Below are 22,633 nucleotides of genomic sequence, written 5' to 3' on the forward strand. Positions count from 1 at the left end.
CATCCATAGCCAAAGTAAACATCTTGAATACAAGAAAACATCATTATTACTTGTGGCTCAAATGTGTTTATTTAAAAGGAAAAAAAAGAAATTCAAATAGCCTCAGATATCTGCTACATCAGCATGTGATACCTTCACTTTCTAATCAAGTAAGAATCAGTGGTATGTTTGTGAATTTTCACATTGCTGGTTTTAATTAAACTGATTAAATAATGATATTCATGTGAAAAGAGAAAATAGGATCATGTGAGATTCTGCTACATGTGCATAGAAAAGAGTAAAACAAAAACAAAAACATCAAAACATTCAAAGAAAGCGATGCCACTGTTGCCATTATAGTATCTTTCCTGATATTGAATTCATGTGAAAGCTAAAAATTCAAGTCATTAAGTATAATTTTTCCCTCCAGACAACTGACTATAAAACCAATGGAGTGCGACACAAGCTGCTACAGGGTTGACCAGCACCTGAGAAATAACTGAACCCAGAGTCATTATTTCTACTTTCACCGTCGCACTACACAGACAAAACCAGACTATCAACAGTGAATGCAGGAGTTTTTCCATATGGAGTGACAGCCCCTTGGGAGGAGGCAGAGGGTTAATGGCTCTGTGCTCTATGATGAGAATCTGCTATATGAAATATGTATGGAGGAGTCGGCTCTGCAGTCCGATCACTGCTGCAGTATCACGTCTCCAGGGACGAGGCGCGCTCGGCCTTCACTCGTATATTCCTCTGAATTTAAAGCTGATACAGCAACACCTCAGTGAGCCTCACAGGGAACATATTCTTGTTTGTCTAAATCTTCGGGTTTGCAGAATTTATTTTTGCTGTTACCAGGGGAACTTGCAAAATAATAAAAAATAAAGCATGTCTTTTGTCAGTTGCCTCGAGGGAATTCATTTTTTTATTTGAAAAGAAATGAAATGACAAGAAGAGGTAAAAAGCACAGAATGTGTCACTCAATGAGCAAAGCCTGATGTGTAGAATGAATGATGTCGCTAAAGATGTGAATGTATAGTCAGGTGGACCAGAGGATCACACAGAGAGACACTGTGGGATCAAAGTCATTATCACGATCACTCAATTGATCGATCAAGACCAATCCAAAACCCAGGATGACTGATTGCTCTGTCTTATGAGGGTGAAATATAGAGAATCCTCATTGTATTAAGACCAAACGATGATATGTTCTTTGTTATTTCTATATATTGTTTGTCATCACAGTTCCAGAGGAGTCAAGTTGAGGTGTAATGACTTGTTTATTAACTGATTAGTTATTTGGAAGACAATGAATTGCAATAATGAAATCTTTTTGATACATTCAAGAATTTCCCTCCTTCGACAATTTGAAATGTGAATTCTTAATGTTTTTCTTTTAGGCTTTGGATTGTTGGTTGGACATTTTTACTATTTGTAACATTATATAGACCAATATTAAAATAATGAAATTAATTGACATATGCAATCATAATAGTTTGACGATTAATCATGATAACTGATTAAACTAGTGGAGCATTTAGTCGCTGAAGAGCCTGATGTTTTGCGCAGGAGTTGGTGGAGACCAAAGCAGAACCAAAATGAAAGTGAATATTGGCCTTAGATTTTTGTGGTGGTCGGATACATGACTCAGCTAAATATAATATCGCCTCATGTCTGCTGGATGTGTAAATATGATACATATTGAATACAAATTCACAACAAGTGACAAGAATGAATGTCAACGTTGTGTACAGAGTTGCCCCCATGTGGCCAAAAAGTAAATTACCGCTGCTTCAAGTTAAGTTCTTTCAAATCTTTCCTGGAAATATATTTGATGTGTTGATGAAAAAGTTCTACCAAAGAATAATTCATACGATGAAAAATGAATAAGGGGTTACAGAAGAATAATTAATATGATGAAAAATAAAGCTTTTGTTTGACCACAGTCCAATAAACCATATTATTGTCACTCAAATTAAAGCACTATTACGTTTGCAGACAACGAATGATGGAGGAGGAATTATATCCTTCCGATGCTGAGCTCTGGGATTTAGGATATATGTCGTACTTCCATCTCCAGAGTTTTCATCCATCTTATTGATGAAGAGCTCTGTTCTGCAGAGACTCTTAACATTTACACAGCCATATTGGATCTGTCATACCGTCTGTGTTTGATGAATTAGATGATGAATTAGTTTAGATCTGGCCCTTATACGAACCCCAGGAGACAATATTTCTAATAAAGGACATCAGGTCGTCCTTCCTGATGAGACTCAGAGTAAATTTGATCCACTGCATCATGATTTTGAAGAGAAACTTGTGGTATTGTTTCAAGCAGATTTTTAAAATGTTTCTGATATAAATGCTGATTCTTTCTGGTTATTTCCTTCCTATTTCCAGAAAAAAATCTTAGAAAACAGAGAACACTCTTTTTAATGCTTCTCTTGTACAAAGATGATATTTTAAATTTAAATTTTGTCAAAAAGATTTATCAAATTAAATATCCCATAAAACAAATTAAAAGAGCAAATCTTCATTACTGAGAAGCTAATAAACTTTGTTGAATTATGAAACATTTTGCTGATTTGTTTTCTGATAAATCAGCTAATCCTCTTAGCTTTTACAAGCACATTTACTCTACTGTTTTTAGCTTGTAAGAGGGAACTTGAAATTGGTACAAGACACAATCTACATGATAACGTTAAAATTCCAATTTCTTTTGTATTAACATTTGCAAATGTTTTCTATTGTGTTGCAGGACAGAGAATTCTTCACCATAAAAGTAATGTCCTGGAAACAGTGGTACTCATCAACCCGTCAGACGAAGCAGTCAGTACTGAGGTAAAATGAGCTATAACTTTTATTGACAATCTATCATATTGCTATATCTTCCTCCTTATTTATCTCAAACATCATGTTTGATCTTCTATCCTCCTGTCAAAGAGGGATGATGCAAAAAATCAATACAAAAACATTCCATTTATAAAACAAATACAGCTCAACAAGGGTGATTATTATTCAGCCATGTTGGGCCAATTATCCACTCTGATAATATCAACTGCTGTTTGTTGCTGTTAATTGGAAAAAAGGAGCAATTAGAAGCTCGGGGGACGACACTAATATCTCATTTACATCTAGAATAACAAGCGCAGCACTTTACCTTTTTTCTTATGCTAACATTTTTAATGGGAAAGACGAAACCGAGCGGTGGGGAGTACAGATGGCGCAAGATTTTCTCCTGTGTCACTGCTCCTTTTCAGCGCTGCCTCGACCTCCAGCCACGTTTGCAGTCAAACTGTGCTTTGATAATATCTCAGGGCACAGCAGGATGGACCTGGCCTGCTGCCCAGAACAGCTGATGGTGAAAAAAGAAGGACCAACAGAATAGAGAGGCAGAGAGAGATGGAGGGATGAAAGGGAACTTAGCAGAGTGGGCAGCAAGAAAACAGATCAGTCAATTAGCTAATGGATTTGGATAATGTGACACTGGAGATATTTCAAATACATTAGATTCGCGGAGCTGATTGCTGCAGCAGTAAGCAGTGTTCTTCTCTTTATAAAGCTTTGGCAATAAATAAGTAATAACCTTTACTTATTAAAGGGTCATAAATGCTTTCCTCATCACTCCTTTCAGTTACTTTACTTCTGCTTTCAGCGCAATCATAGAAAACTATGTAACCTACTTTCCTCTTCTACCTCCCAGGTTCGTCTGATGATCTCAGACACTGCCAGACACAAGCTGCTGGTTCTCTCAGGCCAATGCCTTGAAAAGACAGGAGAGCTGATTCTTCAGTCTGGATCTTTCTCTTTCTCCAACTTCATAGACATATTCACCGACCAAGAGGTGAGCAAATATAAGCAGAATATGAATTATAATAATCTGATATCATTTTATTTAAATATTTTTGTGCACACTATGTTATCACCTTAAATTGTGGCTGTTTAGGTGTTAAGGTGGCTGTTTACAATGGTTGCCCCCTGCCAAAAACTAAGAATAAGAAGAGGAGGATGGTTGTAACACCAAAAAAGAACCGAAACAGAATCAGAAAGCCTATATTGTCCTTGTAAGCACTACATTCAACATGCATTTAAAAACGAATACATGAATTAACTAAAAAGACCACCTAATAAAATAGACTACATATATACAGCATATGACACAAAAGTATAAATATTCTGTGATATGGAAATAAGCATTGAAGATGTTTCAGTGTTTATTCAAGTTCTTCATCATCATCATTATGTAAAAGACTTACTGTATTGTACTGCCACAGACTGCATTGTAGAGCAGTATTCTTTTAATTTGTCTGATTCCAGTATGTCAGTATTTAAAAGTCAATTCATTTTTCTCATGTCTAGATTGGTGAATTGCTCAGCACCATTCACCCGGAGAACAAAGCTATCCTTACACTCTTCTGCCCCGAACACGGCGACTGGAAAAACTCCAACTTGGACAAACACAACCTGCAGGATTTCATTAACATGAAACTAAACTCCACTCTCATACTCCCTGTAATGGAGGGGCTCTCAGAATTCACAGAGTATTTGTCCGAGTCAGTAGAGATCCCGTCTCCATTCGACATGTTAGAACCGCCGACCTCTGGTGGATTCCTCAAACTCTCCAAACCGTGCTGTTACATTTTCCCTGGCGGTCGCGGTGACTCGGCTCTCTTTGCTGTAAATGGCTTCAACATGCTCATTAATGGCGGCTCCGACAGGAAGTCGTGCTTCTGGAAACTGGTGAGACATCTGGACCGGGTGGACTCCATCCTCCTCACCCACATCGGTGACGACAACCTGCCCGGCATCAACAGTATGCTGCAGAGGAAAATTGTAGAGGCCGAGGAGGAACAGTCGCAGGGTTCCACAGCTAACAGTGACTGGGTGAAGAACATGATTTCCCCAGATATCGGCGTTGTGTTTGTGAATCTCCCTGAGAGCCTGGATAACCCTGCACCTAATTATAGAGTGCGGAGGAACGTCGAGGAGGCGGCGTCGACCCAACAGTTCCTCACCAAGCTAAATTTGAGAATAGAGCCTTTGCAAAGTCCTGTTGGAAACACAATAGAACCGATCATACTGTTTCAGAAAATGGGTGTAGGGAAGCTTGAGATGTATGTGCTTAATCCTTCAAAGAACAGCAAGGAGATGCAGCACTTTATGAAGCAGTGGACAGGTAGTGAAAAAGACACAGCTTCTATTTTACTGCCAAACGGAAAAGAGTCTCAGTTCCCTGTCAATCATTTGACGTCTATCTCTTCGCTCATTGTCTGGCACCCTGCTAATCCCGCAGATAAGGTAGTGCGTGTTCTCTTTCCTGGAAATACCACCCAGCGCCACGTCTTTGAAGGTTTAGAGAAGCTAAAGCACTTGGAGTTCTTGAAGCAGCCAGTTGTCACTCAAAAAGCAATGTCTTCTAATATGCCGTCAACGCCGACGCTAAAGCAAGCAAAGATGAAATACAGAACAGACAGCAAAGAGAGCCTGAAGTCTACCCCAAAGCCATCACCAAGCAGGAGCATCAGAAAGGATTCAAAGGAGGAAACACCAGAGAAAGCAAAGACAGAGGCAGAATCCACTCATGAAAAAACACAAAAGACAGAGAAAAAAGAAAAGGTCCCACTGAAAAAGGAAAAAGCAAAGGCACCTGAGAAAGAATCAAAAGCAAAGATTGAGCAATCAGTACAGAATGAAACTCCTGAAAAGAAGAAGCCTGAAATAAAGCCCAAGGCTGAAAAGGAAAGGACAATTAAGAAGGAGGCCAAAATTTCAGTGGAAAAGAAAAAGGAGGTTAAAAAAGAAGTGGCAAAGAAGGATGATATTCTCAAACAAGAAAGTAAAAAAGAAGAAAAAGTGAAGAAAGAGGACACAAAGAAAGTTCCAAAGAAAGACTTCAGAAAAGAGTCACCTATGAAGGAGAAGAAGGAAGAAAAGAAAGAGCTAAAGAAAGATGTCAAAAGGCCCTCAAAAGACATAAAAAAGCCTGAAGAAAGGATGGCAGCACCTAAACCAAAGCCCCTGAAAAAAGACGATGCCTCAAACAAATTTGCAGGGACACCGTCAAAGTCAAAAGAGAAAGGGAAACCTAAGGTTTCAAAGAAAGAGACAAAGGTTGGTAGTGGCAAACTTGCAGCCAGTGCTGCTGCTGTTCCTGCTGTTGCTGCTGTTGCTGCAGTTGCTGCAGTTGCTGCTGCTGCTGTTGCGAATGATCCTGAAGCAGAAAGATCTCTGATGTCCTCACCAGAGGACCTTACCAAGGACTTTGATGAGCTCCAAACTGAAGAGTTCACAACAGACGATGCGACGGTGCAACAAAATCAGAAAGAAGAGACTGTGATGATCCACCATGAAGAGATAATACAGACCAAAGAGTCACCTGAGGCCTTGGAGTCTTTGGACGAGGGTATAACCACAACAGAGGCCGAGGGAGACAGTGGAGTGACCCCAGAGGAGCAAGTTCTCAAGGTAAAACTCAACGAATATCCAAGTGAGAAGTTTGAAGATGAGGGCACTGTGATGGAGGAGACGTCTGAAGGAGGAGATTATGAAGAGAAGGGAGAGACAGAGGAAGTTCATGAACCCCAGAGAATGGAATTAGATAATGACAAACTTACTCCCAGTGAAGAGGAACACAGAGACAGACCCGATGAAGTCAAACCAGTGGACGGTGTTCAAGACAATGATGATGTGATGAATAAAAATGTAGAGGATTCACTCATGAATGAAAGACAAAGAGAGAAACAGAATCTGTTTGAACCAGCCTTACCCAAAGTGTCCTCGCCTGTTTCTCCAGCCGCATCAATCCATGATGAAATGCCTCCAGTTGGCTTCGAGAGCTCAACGGCCTCAGACGATGAGTACCAAGATGAAGCCCCTGAGGTGTACACCGTCACTCAGTCCACCATCAAGATCTCCAGTGTGCCTACTACCATAGATGAGATGTTGACTCCTAGGGACGTTATCAGCAATGAAACCACCAATAAAGAGGCAGAATCTCCTCCACAGGATAGCGACAGGTTTGTGACTTCCGTCACTGGAGAGTATGATAGGAAGAAGATTTCTCCACTCCAGGATATGCCAGGATCAGATCGCTCTCATAGTGATGCCACAGAAGGCCAAGACTACAACCACTCTGCTTCCACGATATCTCCACCTTCACCGCTAGAAGAGGATAAATTCTACAAGGGCTTTGCCTCAGCAGGAAAAGCTGAGCAGTATGACACAGTTCAAGAGTCATTTGAGAAGCATGATGCAGATCTAACAGGACTCAGTTCAACCTCCACAACAACACCTCTTGTTCGTTCTCCCTCAGTCGACCGGAAGGATACATTTGATTCCCTGTCACTTTTTGCTGCTCCAATCGAATTGTCCACCACACTGACAGGGTGCACCCAAGCAACAGCAGAATCTGTCAGCCCAGATGACAAGACACTGGAAGGAGCTAACTCGCCTCAGTCCTCTGGTCACACTCCTTATTATCAGTCACCAGTAGATGAAAAAGCAGCAGGTGTACCACCTGTCTCAGAAGACAAAGCACAGGGTCCAATAATTGTGGAGCTCACAAGTGATAAAGAAGATTCCTCCAACAGAGATACCCCAGAGCCTTATGAGCCAGAACAAGAAATGTGCTCACCTGTAGAGAGGGTGGCATCATCTCCAAAAAGCCAATCTCCAACTGAACCCGATTCCCCAACCAAGAAGGATACATCACCATTTGATTTAGATCCTAAGAAGATTGGAGAAAACAGCTATTCAATGTTGTCCTCGGCACCACCGACCAAACATGATTTAGACACCAATCCCTTTACCGCGGCCAAAGAAGAGAGCAAAATGTCTATTTCAGAGGGAACCACATCAGACAAATCAGGATCCCCTATGGAGGAAGTGGTAGCAGAAGACTTGTTCTCACATTTAGCTTCAGCATCCACTGCCTCGCTGGCCACCAGCTCCTTTCCAGAGCCGACCACCGACTCTCCTTCCCTTCATGCTGAGGTAGGCTCTCCTCATTCTACAGAAGTGGATGACTCACTGTCTGTCTCTGTGGTTCAGACACCAACCCCCTTCCATGAGGCTGAGGGATCTCCATCCAAGGAAGATAGCCCCAGGCCCATGTCAATCTCCCCAGACAACTCACCGAAGTCAAAAAGCAGAACACAAAATCAGGATATGAAATCCCCAGAGCACTCAACCATGTCCATTGAATTTGGCCAGGATTCCCCTGACCACTCCTTAGCCCTGGACTTTAGCAAGCAATCCCCAGAACAGGGGATTGCTTGCACGGCATCTGTGGTCAGCAGCTCACATCCTACAGAGAATGGTCCAACTGAGGTGGAATACAGCCCCTCAGAGGGTACAGATGTGAGACCACCTGGAGAATCTAGCTCCCCAGTGGAGCAGCCTTTAGTTTTTGAAGCCGTTGATGTCCGTGCCACTTCTGCAACCCCATCAGATGCATCTCAGTCCACACCCTCTGTTACAACCCCATGTCAAATGGCTGAGATACTACATAACATGGCTGAGCAGAGAGACAAGTCTCCACTCACCCCCAAGGCATCCTCTCTCACAGAGTCTCCCCATTCCACTGAGCTATCCCCAGTTATAGGAGGTCCACGGGCAAAGGACAGCACCAGCCCAATTTCACCATCTGTGGAGAGCATTTCTAATAGATGTGACACACAGCAGAAATACGACAAGTCACCCTCACCTCCCAAAGCTAGTTCTCCATCTTCATCATTTTCCCTCTCAAAAGAGGAGACACCTTCCCCAGCAAAGGAGACAAATCCATTTAAATGTGATGATTCTACACACGGAGCAATATCCCCTGTGGGCCCCAAACCTCCTACCCCATCCTACCTACCACTATCCTCTGATCTGTATAATTATAACTCAGCCTGTGGGTCAAGGGACCCCGACACCACGAAGAGAAGCCCCTCCGCTGCATCTAAGACGGATGTTGACCTCTGCCTAGTCCCTTCATGTGAATACCGTCACCCCAAGACAGAACTATCCCCATCTTTTATGAACCCTAACCCTGTGGAGTACTTCATTAATGAAGAGAACGTCTCAGATGAGGAGAAGCCTTTGGCCAAGTCAGGAGGAGGGCCCCCACCTCCAGAGGGTAAGCTTCCCACCAAGCAATGTGAGGAGACCCCACCAACATCCATCAGTGAATCTGCCCCCTCCCAGACAGATTCAGATGTTCCACCAGGGACAGAGGAGTGCCCCTCTATTACAGCAGATGCTAACATTGACTCTGAAGACGATTCTGAGACATTGCCTACTGACAGAACCCTGACCTACAGGCATGCCGATCCTCCTCCAGTGGCTTTCAGGGACTCCGCTCCATCCTCGGGCCCCCATGATGTCTGTATGGTGGACCCAGAAGCCCTCAAGGCTGAAGAAAATCTCCACAATGCGAACACAGAGGGAGGCGAAAAACCCAAGAAGAAAAAACTCACAAAAAAGTCTTCATCACCAGCCAGGAAGAGTACTCTGACAAAAATCAAGGACACCAAGACTGCCTCTCCAAAGAAGTGTGTCGGAGAGGGAAAAGATGCCAAAAACGCAACAAACACCTCTGCGTCCAGAGGTGTGAAAAGTGCCACGTCAGGTAAATACAATTTACTCATCGTCATCATATATCCCTTTACTACTTCTCAATATTTTCTAAGAACTTACCTATCTGATAAATGGGTTTTCGCCCCTTTCAGGTGCTGGCATTGGGAAGGCATCAGGTGCGGCATCTCAGCCGAACTGTCCTCCAATGTTCATGGATTTGGTTTACATACCCAATCACTGCAATGCCAAGAATGTGGATGCTGAGTTCTTTAAGCGGGTGCGCTCCTCTTACTATGTGGTCAGTGGCAATGATCAGACTGCTCAGGAGCCCAGTAGGGCTGTCCTTGATGCTCTGCTGGAAGGAAAGGCCCAGTGGGGAAACAGTATGCAGGTAGGCTTTCAACTATTGATATGTCAATTAGATAGTGTACACAGAGACCCAAATGCATATTTTACCATCTAGGTTATTAGTTTTTTGCAGACAAACATAAAAAAAAGTATTGATGTTTATCAGTCAAATCAATCAATCAGCTAATGAAAAGTCATGCAATTTATTAAATTCACAATGCTATCGCCATGTGATGTGATTTAACCCTCCATTGCATTTTACTTTACCCTGCTAAAGAAGTTATGACCTAAAATTGCTTAAATAATTGTATAAAGGGATAGTGGGTCAGACACTCTGCAATAGACTGTTCACATTATGTGGGATGACCTGATACAACGGATGTAGAGGACGAAGCACGTGCAGAGATAATTTTTGTTGAATGCTTGAGCTCAGAAACCTCCCTCCTCTCTAATGTCAGGTCACCCTGATTCCAACCCACGACACCGATGTGATGAGGGAGTGGTACCAGGAGACCCACGACAAGCAGCAGGAGCTGAACATCATGGTCCTGGCCAGCAGCAGCACAGTCGTCATGCAGGATGAGTCCTTCCCGGCTTGTAAGATAGAGATGTAAGACCTGTTCTGCACGAGATCTGTGGAGCAGGAGACCAAGTGATAATGAGAAATCTATGTAGCATAAAAACCCAAGCAGACACTTAACAAACAGCATATGCTAGAATGATACTTCTTGTGCCCTATATCATCGAACCTTAAATATCTGAACTGAGGATTACCTAACAGAAATTAGCGTTGAGGGACTCCATACAAAGTAGAATGATTTCACTATAAAGTAATAGACCCTTGACATCCTTAAGGTGTTATCTGAGTTTTAGGTATGACTGAATTTTACTTGAAAGGGAACAAGAAAAAATAGCCTATAGCCAGGATTTTCCAATTATGCTAAGAGCTCAAGTATAATGTTGTTGTTTATGTCCCGAGTTTCTTCTAAATCCCCAGATCAAAATATAGGAGAACAAATGAGATCACAACATCCCTGCATATGGTGCATTCTTAAGTAATGGCTGTTATCCACACCAAAGGACGAAACAGTATGTTTCCTGTTATTGCCTTAGGAAGTTCCAATGAATGTACAAGAACTGGTGCAAGTAGCTGAAGAGTAGAGAAACTCTACACACTGGAGTTAACTCTCATTAAAAGCACTGCAATGGCAAATAGGAATTAGGGGTGAATAGCATGAATATGTCTTTTTGGTCTGCTATCTGTTCCTGCTAATGAATATTTATTTATTATTTAAAATTTAATTTATTGTGATTGTCTAGATTTTGACTTTGTGCAGCAGAAGGTTGCCGCAGAAATCTCTCCCCTTGCCTTTGACACATCTGTAAAATCATTTTCATGCAATTTGGAGGACTGTCGTTCATTTTAGATCGCCTGTTTTATTTGCATATTTGAATATTTGATTTCCATTACTTGTTTTTGTATGTAATCATTTAGCTTTGGGGGAGCAAGCCTTTCCCCAATGTATAGTTGGTGAAGCAGGATATTTTCCTAAACCTTAAAATGTCTTGTTTTTCTAAAGCATTGTACTATAATTATAAATAGCTTTGAAGCCGACAGGATGGTTGAAAGACGTGCATGAGTTATGATCTGTTAGGATTTTTCTCTTCTTCTTGTAATTGGGAATTCTTGCATTAAGAACAACAGGGCTACATGATTTAGTTATTTATTTTGCAAGTTGTGCCATGACATTGTATAGTACAGGAAGTAAAGCGGTTGGCTGTGGCATTGTATCACAATCGAACTTCATTCTGGGTGCAGCACAGTGTGGATTTCCAGGTTAACGTGAGCATTTATGGAGTTTCTCCTCTGTGGCTGCAATGGGGCAAAGTTTTTGAGAGTGGCGGCACACAGAGATGAGAGTGAGTGACTTGTGTGTTTCAGATGAAAGTATGTACAACACAAAAAAACTAGACACTTTAAACACAAACGTGACACAAACTAACTGTAACAGAGGCCAGAGATCAACCATGACGGGCCACCTTCTGGAAAAATATCCAACAAATCGACGCACATACAGGCTATGGTACTTCGGGTTATTAAATCAACCAATCACCAAACTCAGCAGATATATTTCTGAAATGATGTCAGGTGTTCATTAAACCACTTCGGACGACTTCCCCTGCAGGGGAACCTCAGAACAACACTACAGTTATAGCTGTCAAACCTGCAAAACTCTGAACTGACATTTCTCTTGAACTGACATTTCTCCTTTTCTCCGTCTCCTCTCTCTACACTCCCTCTCTCTGTCTATTTAACTCTGCCTTTTTCTCCTCATCTTTCTCTCGGGAGAACTTTACTAATGTCTGTCTGCAGCAGTGTGGTATATTTGTCTTGTGGTCATGCATCCTCTCCGACCCTTTTCTCCCCAAAAACTCATATAACCCCCCAATAGCAATTAGTTTCAAGTGAGTATTCCTTAGTGCTTTCTAATATTTGTGTGCAATATTCCCTCGATGGCGAATCTTATGTAAGAGGAGCTACTGCTGAAGAACAAACACTCAAAAACAACCACAATAAAATCTAACGTGAACAAGAAGGATGTGTCTGTCTTCTCTTAACCTTTTCATACAGCCCAGTTGTGTTATTGTTTACTATATTAAGTTAGAATAACAGTAGGGTAGTGTGTTCTCATTAAAGGTGAAAGTGCTTCCACACAATTGCTTTTTATTGCTTGTAAACGTAATGGAGATACAGAGAGGTATAACTGAGCTTGTCTACAAATACTTTATAGGCTCAATATTTTACTTTTTACCTCATCTGTTTGTTGGTATATTAAATCTAGTATAATACTAAAGGTGTAAATTGGTCACTGACGCTATCGACTACAGCCTGTATTTATTTTGTATCCTCATTAAGTTTTTCACAATTGTTAACACACGTTTTTCAAAACAATAACGGCTTTCTCAAAACTGCACACAGACAACTGAAAACCTCACACACAAAATGCTAAACCTGACACTTCCTTTGCAAGATGACTCTTTGCCATCAAATCTCTTACCCGTTCACAAAATAGAACTCGTGTTTTCATTTGGTACACACAGCCATATTTTCAAATGAGACACACATACCATTCATTGGGAACACACAACTAAGCATTTGCTTTCCCACTACCAAGCATTTACAGCACACTGAAGTGCAAAATGGAAAACACAATCATCAAAATGGAACACACCATATGAATGAATGAGCCATTTCTCCTTTTGTAAAATGTCTCAGTGTAGGCCTACTTTTTTCATAGTCAAACATAAAACAGCACACAAAAATGCAGCATAAAAAGGTTTATTTCGGTACACACAGAGAATAGTACAGTACTGTAAACCGGCCTACTCAACACCCCCCCCCCCCCCCCCCCCCTTCACAAAAATTACAGTTTTTCACAATTGTTAACACACGTTTTTCAGAACAATAACGGCTTTCTCAAAACTGCACACAGTAAACTGAATACCTCACACACAAAATGCTGACAGGCCTCGACACTCACGTCGCCACAGGCCTCCTCCATGGCCTGGAGCAGTGGGACCTGGTCCTGGGGGTTCTGTTCATATACCTTCCACCTCCAAGCTGAAAATAACTCCTCAATGGGATTCAGGAAAGGAGAATAAGGTGGAAGGTATAGAACAGAGAAAAGTGGGTGGTCCTGGAACCACTCACGCACTTGAGCAGCCCGGTGGAAGCTCACATTGTCCCAAATGACAACGTGATTGATCCACTGTGGGTCATCTATCTGGTCAGGTGGTACCAGCAGGTCATGCAGGCCATCCAGGAAGACGAGGAGACGAGCAGCGTTATAGAACCCTAGGTGGGCATGACGGTGCAAGATCCCATGGTGATTCATTGCAGCACACATTGTGATTTTCCCACCACGCTGGCCGGGGGCCTCAACAATGGCCCGCTGGTTTCTGCCCCGTCGCCTCCTCTTCACCAGGTTGAATCCCACCTCATCAATAGAGATGTACTGGTACAACACATGAGCTGTGTCATGCTCCTGGATCCACTGACACAGACAGCATGAGAATGCAAGTTACAGTATGGACACAGAGAGGTCAACACAGTGGGCTACAGTGAGACACTGTAGAAAAGGAACAATATTGGATTACAGGTACAATACATGCATGTGTCAGTGCTGAATGTTTGTACTTACAAGCACAAACTCTCACCATAACTCCTTGATGGCTGTGTTCCGTTCAAATGGGACCCTGAACACTTGTTTCATCAGCATGGCATTCCTATGAAGAATACAGTCCAATGACGGTCTGGACGTTTTGTAAATGTAGCATGGTCAGCCAGGATCCTAGTTTTTATTTGTCTGAGTGTGATAGAGTTGTTCTCACGAACCATATCTACAATTTCAGTGTCCTGTTCGGCTGTGTAAATGAGGTGAAATTGCTCAACAGACCTGAATGTTTAGAGATTTGAGTATTTGTGTGTTGTAGGTTGATGCTTTGAGATTTTACTTGAGAAGTGTGTGCAACAACTGAACATTGTGTGTAGTGTTTTGACAACAAGGTGATGTGTAATTGACATCAGAGTGTAAACAAGGAAAGTCAGAGTCTAATGCAGATAAGGGAGTGTGAAGTAGTGCCAAATTGGGCCGAGCGATTGGTAAATTAAGTGAAGGTTGTGCAAATTGTGCCGAATTTTAGCTTTTTGTGTGTTAACAACTGAGAAAAACTGTAAAAACTCAATTCCTTTACAATATTTGACTGAACTGGTGGACACAGTCCAAATATTGTATGACCAATGGGTGCTAATTAGATAGACATCCCAAACTGGCAACAAACAAACTCCTCTATGATAATGATAATGAAAGAGAACATAACTGTAGCTCTAATGTGATATGCTCACAGATGATTCGCTGTTAGTGTCATTGTGGCCCAGGGGGGAAGTCATTCTTTTTGGTTTCCTTGGTTACAAGTGTCCCTGAGAGCCAGACAGGACAGATGGGGGGGGGGGGGGGATGTATGTTTGCATGGAGAGATGTCTGTCGTGTGGACAGAGGCAATGAAATGAGCAGAATAATCAAAGATTGCACTCAAACCTAATTTCCTGATTAAATCCTGGAGGTAATTTGTCCCTACTCATCCCATCAATAATACAGTATGGTGTGGTCACAGCTTGGCATCTGTGGAACGACTCAATAATAAAAAGTATTATCATAGTGCCTAACGTGCATATCCTTTGTAGTGCAGATACAGCACCTGCAGTGAAAGAACATGTAATAGCTGCAGTCAGCAGGAGCATGATGTGAAGCAGCAGTGCTGAGCCTCCCCTTCTACTGCAACAGGAAAAAAAACAACCTCTTATGAAACCACATTTGAATTCACTGCATCTGGATTTGTATACGGAGCTGCACCATATTACACACAATCTTAAATATCTGTCCCTTAAACGTGTGATTTGCATCAAGATCCCTGAGATTTTCAAGTCAAGGAAATCAAGGATAATGTTGAAAAAGGCCTTATCCAACAATTGAACAGAAAGTGGGGGTAAAAATCCTGGATAGGCCAACCTTTTAAAGGCATTTCTGACCCAGACTATATCCGTCCACCAAGTTTCTTGAAGAACTGTCCAGTAATTTTTTGCACAATGCTGCTAAATGAGACAGACAACAAAAACAAAAAACAGACGGAAACACAACCTCTTTGGTGGAGGTGAAAATAACTAATTAATAGATTATGTGTTGCTCTGATAGCAATACGGATATCTAGAATATGGATGATGCAAAATGCATATGAGCGAAAAAATAATTGAAAGCATATAATCTCCTCCAGTCCGCAGTCAATTGAAATGTGGCTTGGATCGGAGGCCCCGGGGATCCTGAGTGAGAAGGCAGAGGAGGATGGGAGCCGAGCAGGATAAGAGGACATGTCTCCACAGCATCCTTTTGTTGTACAGTGGGACGACCACAAGTCCACATCTTTCATGTCTCTCAGCGAGGGAACAATCAGCGGCTGAACCAGACTCTCTGAGGTTTTCAGCGGTAACTGGAAAGCGTTTGCATTTCCCCCCATGTAGAATTACAGTATTATACACATGTTATGCAAATGAGACAACATCCCTATTACTTTTCCGAACCGAACACGCAGCCACAGACGTATATGATTTAGTGGGAAATAACTCCCTGAATCGAAGAGGCATGAATATAAATGAATGTCATATGTCTTGGAAAAGATGGAAGCAAAACCTATTTAATTGTCTCTCAAGGACAGTGCCTTTATAACTGGCACGCTGGCTCACGCAGTGATCACTACCAGCTGTTTTGTTTTTTATTCCTCTGCCAAACCTCTTTCAGCAGGGACATTTATTAATGATGATGGGACACCCCAGGCTCTTTCCAATACTAAAAGGAAGGGCATGCAGGGATAAATCAAAGAAGATGTAAGAGCTACTATCTGTGGGCAGAACCTGGCTGAGTCCAAATGCTAAAAAAAGACCAGCACTGCATTATGTAAGCAAGTTACCACGAGCTGTCACCACACTTAATGTTCAACCTGTCGATATACAGGTGCTGAATGTAGGAAAAACGTTTTTTAGATGCACGCAAAGATACATATGCAGAGAGGAGGAGAGAAACCCTCAGAGATGCATACACCTTGCAAGATACCATAAATTATCCAGGGCCCTGCCTTTGATTGGCTGAGCAAGCAATCTCAGCTGGATGGGCCGAGGTCTTGTTGCTAAGGCAACAGTGGGGCAACTCCCTGTCCCAGCCCTATTTTCTTCCTGCACGATGATCTGACTTGGTCCATTTAAGAAGCACCTTAATCCTTTGAAAGATCTTTATCACCTTGTTTCTCTAGATGTCTGCAGGTCCAGCAGTTATATTTCACAATTAAGTCAGTACATCTGTAGCTGGTGATAACTCACATCTTACTATTAAATCCTGTGTGAGGAAACAATTATGACACATTTGTCTTTCAGACACTTTTTTAAAATCAAGAATTTTTTTTTCTTAATGGACGATTCTGACCCAATAAATCTAAACATGAGAAACATTTTCAAGGGTTCAAGATGGATCCATAATATCAGGTATTATTTTCCATATTGATTTATCATACCACTGTAAAATATTCATACTATTTATATTGTTTATCATACTATTTCAGTCACTGAACTCTCTTGACTTGTGTTTGCACCTTAAAAAACTGTATTTTATACTTATTTTACTTGTATTTCTATTTTTTTATCTAGTTGCTTCCTTTTTTCATGAATACTTTAATATTTAATGTAAAATTTCAAATGCATGTCCTTTAAGGAGAAAATGCAGCAGCAGTCCTTTCTAAAGACGTAAGAGCTTGGCTACATAATGTCGTGGAGATCAGAGGGTACACTAACTAGTGGCAGGGTTCAGCTGTCACTGAGGCCTACCATAATGAAGTAGAAGAGTCAATACAACTTACTTAAACTAAAATGCTAACTTAACTAAGTTTCAACATAACATTTTTATTTTAAAAGCTCCATCAATAACAACAAAATGAGTATAATAACTACTTTCACATTCATTTGAATAGGTCGTCAGACTACTAGATATAGTACACTAAAATGTATGCATTGTAAAACAACATTCCTGCAATTAATGATATAATCATGAAGGTTATTATATCCCACACTATTGGTTTTAAAAAGGTTATGAGAAATGTTCATGTCTATTTTGGAGGATGCGATTTTTGGTGCTGTTGAACTGCACTGAGTTATAATTACAGGTGTTTTTTATTTTATTAAATATTACGAATTATTGTTTTATAGTTATGTGTCAAATGAGTTGACAAAATAATGGAAACACCAGTCTGGTGTTATTCGGTGGAAAGAGCTTAACCAAACAAATTGTTGATTAACTGATTCACCAGCTCCCCCTGCTGGATAAGATATAAAAGGTTGGTTAGCTGTAGAAATGCAGAATAAATGATTTACACAGGAATAAATCCTTAATTTATCATTGATTTCCAAGATGATAATGATAATTTGTTAGATTATGAGCTATTCTGCACCATACATAATTTCAACCTTTGTTGATTAGACTTAATTCAATTACATAAAGCACTTCTCCATGAATATGTGTTGCTGACAAAAAATATATTTGCAAACTATCCCATAGAAGTACAAATAGCCCCACTCTCAATTCAAAGAATCTTAATCATGGACAAAAAATGTAATGAATATTTGATAAGGATTGTCTTATTAAAAATGTATTTCCAATGAAAAACTGAAAACAAAAATACCGTCATACACAAATTTGATAAACATTCAATTCATGAGATAAAAACAATGTATTCATCATTCCCTATACCAACCAAAACCAAGGAAACACATTTTAGAGTTATCAATCTTATTCTTTTATATGAAAAGCTTTTACAACAGTTAATAATTTCGTAAAGTAATATTATCTTTAGAATGATGTCAAACCAGATTGAATGTATCACACTACAAATATATACAAGAATATATGTACAGTCGATTCAATGTCATTTGCACAAATTAAACAGTCATTAATGTTGAAACGTGATCTTAGTCATTCTGTGGAAAGATAAAAGTCATAAATCTGAAATGTGTTTAGTTTTAAGATTTGAGAAGATTTATCCTGCGCAGGATTCACCGGGGGCCGCCATGTTGGACGATATCAACTACAAACCGGGTATTACGACTTTAATAACACAATCTAAACAGACTGTCCTTGTAAAAACAAAGATTCGTATGATTTAAGTTAATTTAAAACTTTGATTAGTTATTCTAGGCACCAATTCGACTTTTAAACTTCTATAATATATCTAAAAACACCCCCCTTTTTGCATCGTAATGGTGCAGTCGGGGGCAGTATGGCGCTGAGGGGACTCGGTAGATGTTGTCGGTCGTTAGCACACGAGTCCGGTAAAGGAGGATTATTCCGTGTTTCACCGTCCGGATGGTTGGAGACATGTTCAGGAGGTAAAGACCAACTCAAGCTCCTATCGCTCGTCCTGTGTGACACTCAGGTTTCCATTAGAAGTGACTGGTTCCCTCTCAGAGACGAGCTACGTTAGCATGTTGTTATTAACCTACACAAGTGTAAACTGACCTGACACTAACTGTGTAATAATGTCACATTGATGATGAGCACCAGGCTCTGGCTGCTGTTACAGTTTATATGGGATGTGCTCTGTTGCTTTACAGTAATGTTTGTAAAAGCTGTGGACGTTTAAGCTACTTGGCTAAATATAAGGTCATAAACCTCCTGTAGGGCTAAGAAGAATAATCAAGAGCAAGAAATGAAATAATGTTATTCTGCAGATGCAACATATAATATATTTTATTTACAGTAGTAAAGTCAAATAAGACTTGGGCTCTGTGGCTCCTGGGCATTAACCTGCTCTGCAGACTTGTCCAGCAAGTTATGATATCACGGTCTGTCACGAGAGAAGCTTCTCTAACATTGATTTGATTTTTGTTTATTTATGATGGTTGTTTAGCCAGTGATGACCCTGACTCAAAATGATACCACCCTCATTCATAGTACTGCACAACACAGCTGCTTTGTTTTACTTTTCTACTGACATCTTACAAACTGTTGTCCCTGCAGCCAAGAGGCATCTGTTGTCAGAAGATGTCATCAAGCTTCAGGACTTTCAGGAAAAGAAGCTGGCCGTGGCTCACCTTGCCACTGGATCCAAAGGTAGTAGTAGTAGTTCTCGACATCAGCTCTAAGCTGCTGTCAATTGTCTCATATCATAACACCAAGTTTTTGTTTCAAGGAAATTATGTTGAGCTGTTCAGTGAGAAGCTAAAAAGGAACGAGTTGATACTGAAAGATGAGCTGAAGCTTCTCCTTCACCTGTGCCAGTCTGGGGACGACTTGGTGATAGCCAGAGATGCAATCTATAGGTAAATACAACCCTTTATCAAAAGATTTGTAACACACAAACAAGCTGTGCAAGACATTTTGAAAATATGTCTCCAATGTGGCTTTGACTGTCAGCATGTCAAGTATTTTAATTCAATGCAGATGATCCTTTATTTATTGTTTTTCTCTCTATTTGACTTTTAACATATTGCTCTTTAAACTAAATATTTATACAGATATATCTTTTTTTGTTTTGTCTATCTTTTTTTAATCTCTATGTCTTCCTCTGCTCTCATTTATCTATTTTATTTAGCTCCTTTAATTAACTGACATGTGCTCTTTGAATTTTTGAATTTTAACTTCCCTGCTCAGCTCCTTGAATCCACCTCCGTGTGTGAAATGTGCCTCATGAATTAACCTGCCTTGCCTTTGTTGTTCTCTCTCAAGGTATCACACAGAGAACCGAAACATGGCGTATGGGGAGTTTAAGTTTGGTCCTCTCTTCGTTAGACAGTGTTATGAACTGGGTCTGCAGGACTTGGCTGCTGCTGCACTTACAGATGAGGTAAAATATTCTATCAGCCACTACACTAGATATTCACAAAGTATTTATTTGTAAGTTGAGTGTGAATTTGATAAATAAACATATACATTTTCTCCAACTTGGTCTAAACAGAGCATGAAAGGGTTTTTCAACGATGCGACGTCCTTTAACATCGCCATAGACATGTTGTTCACGAAAGGCTCTTATGACAGTAGGTGACAATTTCACCTTCTATTGTTTTTTCTACAATTGTTTCTACATGTTCATAATTTCATGTTCATAATGCTGTCACAGATGCTCTGGAGGTATTAAGAACCATGAGGAACCAAGGCGTACCATTCAACAAAGACACACATACACTGGCAGCGGGCACCTGCTATAAACTGGTAACATTCTAATTATTTTATCGACAATTTCAATAAATGGGATATTTTATTTTTAGTATGGATCATGTGTTTGCTGTAGACTGATGTTAATCTTTATGTTACTCAGAACACTACAGAGTCCTACAGAATCTGCACGTCGCTGATAGAGGAGGGACAGACCAAAGGACACTTCATCCCCAGACATGCTTACTGCTTTGCTGTAGCATTAGCAGTCAGGCAGGTGAGTTCCATCTCTTTCTTTTTACCTTTTATCATTCATAACCACGTGGAGAATATTTAAGTATCTTCACTCATCTGTTCTCTCTTTCTTTCTTCTTCCAGAGTGACGTTGAGAAGGCACAGTCACTGTATTCACAAATCATGAGCACAGATAGCAGACTATGTCAAAATTTGAAAGTAAGAGTGCATCCTATGGTTGTGTTGTACATTTATAATTATAATAATTTGTTTCATTTGTTAAAGTTTTCTTATTGTGCTTTAGGTTGTGATATCAGCCATGTCCGGAGCAGTGAAAAGTGCCATTTCCACCCTGTGTGCAGCCGTGTTACCCAAAAGCCCTTCTTTTGTCAAGAAGCCTGAATTTTCACAGGAGGTGGTGAGTTCAACTCCTTAATGTTTGCTCAATGACACAGATGCTACAACAATGGCGCCATAGCAAAAGATACAGTGACATAAATAATGAATAGCTCGAAGGCCACTCAGAGGGCACATACCTCTGCATGGACTCCACAGTCCCCTAATGAAACCACATTTAATCCACTAGATTCTGATTTTTATTTGGATCTGCTCCAAATTGCACACACTCAGTCACATGTGTGATATTTTCTTTCATCAAGATCCATGAATTATCTGAGAAAGCAATGAATATGTGGCAATACACAATGTTAACGAAAGGGGGGAAACCTAAATTTGTTGATGTTCTCCCTGGACCCATACCACATTGTTTCACCATGTTTCGTGGTAATCCGTCCACATAGCTTTGGCGTAATCCTTCTGAACAAATGGACAAATACCGACAAAACATAATTGTGAGGTAATTGGTGTTTGTCTGCTGGTGGAGGAGTTTTGACAACCTATACAATTTGTCATTTGAACAGAATAGTATAAAACCTAAGGCTCCTTCACTTGATTTTTGATCAGAATGATCAGGAAATGATACTCAAAATATCTTGTGCAAGCTACAGAGCTAGATTTAAAAAGCAAAAACACCATCTCATAAGGATTCTCTCATTATGCCTTTCTCAGGTGGATTTGCTGCGCTTGCGGAGTAAAGGCGGATCACACATGAGGGAAGTGGAAAAGATAGTGACTAGGCTTGAACAAGGCGGTCAGGTGACTCAGCTGACCGTCGACGACATGCTGTGCCACACGCCCACAGGGAAGAAGAAACCAGCACCAATAATGGAGGAGAGGAGGTTCAGCAGAAGGACTCTGAGGCCACTTCAGTCCACCCTGCTGTCAGAATGAGACGCCTGCTTTCACTATTATCAATCATCAGACGACAGAGATGACTCAGTCGAGATGATCTACCTCCCAAACACAGATACAGTCGTCAATCTGCAGATTGGACTTAGTCCCTACTTTTGTCCCTATCCTACATTTAACTAAAAAGGTCACAGTCCAGGTTTGTGCAGCAGGCATTTAAGAAAAACAACATCTTAATGACTTTTCCTTTCAGGATCTGATACGGATAAAGTGAGTGATTTAGTAAGAATATGTTGTATATAAAAGTGTGAATGAGTGTTAAAGATGGATATTTAATAAAAAAATGCATAATTTGTTCCGCTTTTGATATAAATGCTTTATCTAACCTGCATGGTAGCAGCCACCAGTTTGAGCGTTTTTCATATATTAATAATTACAGTCGAGTCACAGAGCAAGTCATCTTTTCTCCATAAAATAAATACCTGTTAGCCGGTAATAAACAAAGAATGTTCTTA

The 22,633-nt window shown here is 40.6% G+C and overlaps 2 protein-coding genes across 2 annotated transcripts; both read left to right on the forward strand.

Moving 5' to 3' along the window:
• The first annotated feature begins 2,740 nt into the window (after window positions 1–2,740).
• On the forward strand, window positions 2,741–10,706 carry map1b (microtubule-associated protein 1B). The gene is made up of 5 exons (XM_053411314.1): window positions 2,741–2,823; window positions 3,686–3,826; window positions 4,342–9,592; window positions 9,693–9,931; window positions 10,347–10,706. The coding sequence occupies exons 2-5, from the start codon at window positions 3,695–3,697 to the stop codon at window positions 10,500–10,502; spliced, it is 5,778 nt and encodes a 1,925-aa protein (XP_053267289.1). The 5' UTR covers window positions 2,741–2,823; window positions 3,686–3,694; the 3' UTR covers window positions 10,503–10,706.
• Window positions 10,707–18,716: 8,010 nt separating this feature from the next.
• ptcd2 (pentatricopeptide repeat domain 2) lies at window positions 18,717–22,472 on the forward strand. The gene is made up of 10 exons (XM_053411055.1): window positions 18,717–18,871; window positions 19,503–19,595; window positions 19,675–19,804; window positions 20,211–20,328; window positions 20,440–20,518; window positions 20,602–20,693; window positions 20,800–20,913; window positions 21,015–21,089; window positions 21,175–21,288; window positions 21,939–22,472. Exons 1-10 carry the CDS (start codon window positions 18,763–18,765, stop codon window positions 22,158–22,160), a joined length of 1,146 nt encoding a protein of 381 aa, XP_053267030.1. The 5' UTR covers window positions 18,717–18,762; the 3' UTR covers window positions 22,161–22,472.
• The last annotated feature ends 161 nt before the right edge of the window (window positions 22,473–22,633 follow it).

Source organism: Pleuronectes platessa, chromosome 19 (genome assembly GCF_947347685.1).
Source record: "Pleuronectes platessa chromosome 19, fPlePla1.1, whole genome shotgun sequence".
In the NCBI taxonomy this organism is placed as follows: domain Eukaryota; kingdom Metazoa; phylum Chordata; class Actinopteri; order Pleuronectiformes; family Pleuronectidae; genus Pleuronectes; species Pleuronectes platessa.

Excerpts from the sequence above, each read along its gene's own strand:
- map1b (XM_053411314.1), top strand. The coding sequence starts at position 3,695 with ATGATCTCAGACACTGCCAGACACAAGCTGCTGGTTCTCTCAGGCCAA. Across the intron at positions 3,827-4,341 it reads ACATATTCACCGACCAAGAG|ATTGGTGAATTGCTCAGCAC; the intron begins GTGAGCAAATAT and ends TCTCATGTCTAG. Across the intron at positions 9,932-10,346 it reads AGTGGGGAAACAGTATGCAG|GTCACCCTGATTCCAACCCA; the intron begins GTAGGCTTTCAA and ends CTCTAATGTCAG.
- ptcd2 (XM_053411055.1), top strand. The coding sequence starts at position 18,763 with ATGGCGCTGAGGGGACTCGGTAGATGTTGTCGGTCGTTAGCACACGAG. Across the intron at positions 20,519-20,601 it reads CACGAAAGGCTCTTATGACA|ATGCTCTGGAGGTATTAAGA; the intron begins GTAGGTGACAAT and ends ATGCTGTCACAG. Across the intron at positions 20,694-20,799 it reads CGGGCACCTGCTATAAACTG|AACACTACAGAGTCCTACAG; the intron begins GTAACATTCTAA and ends TATGTTACTCAG.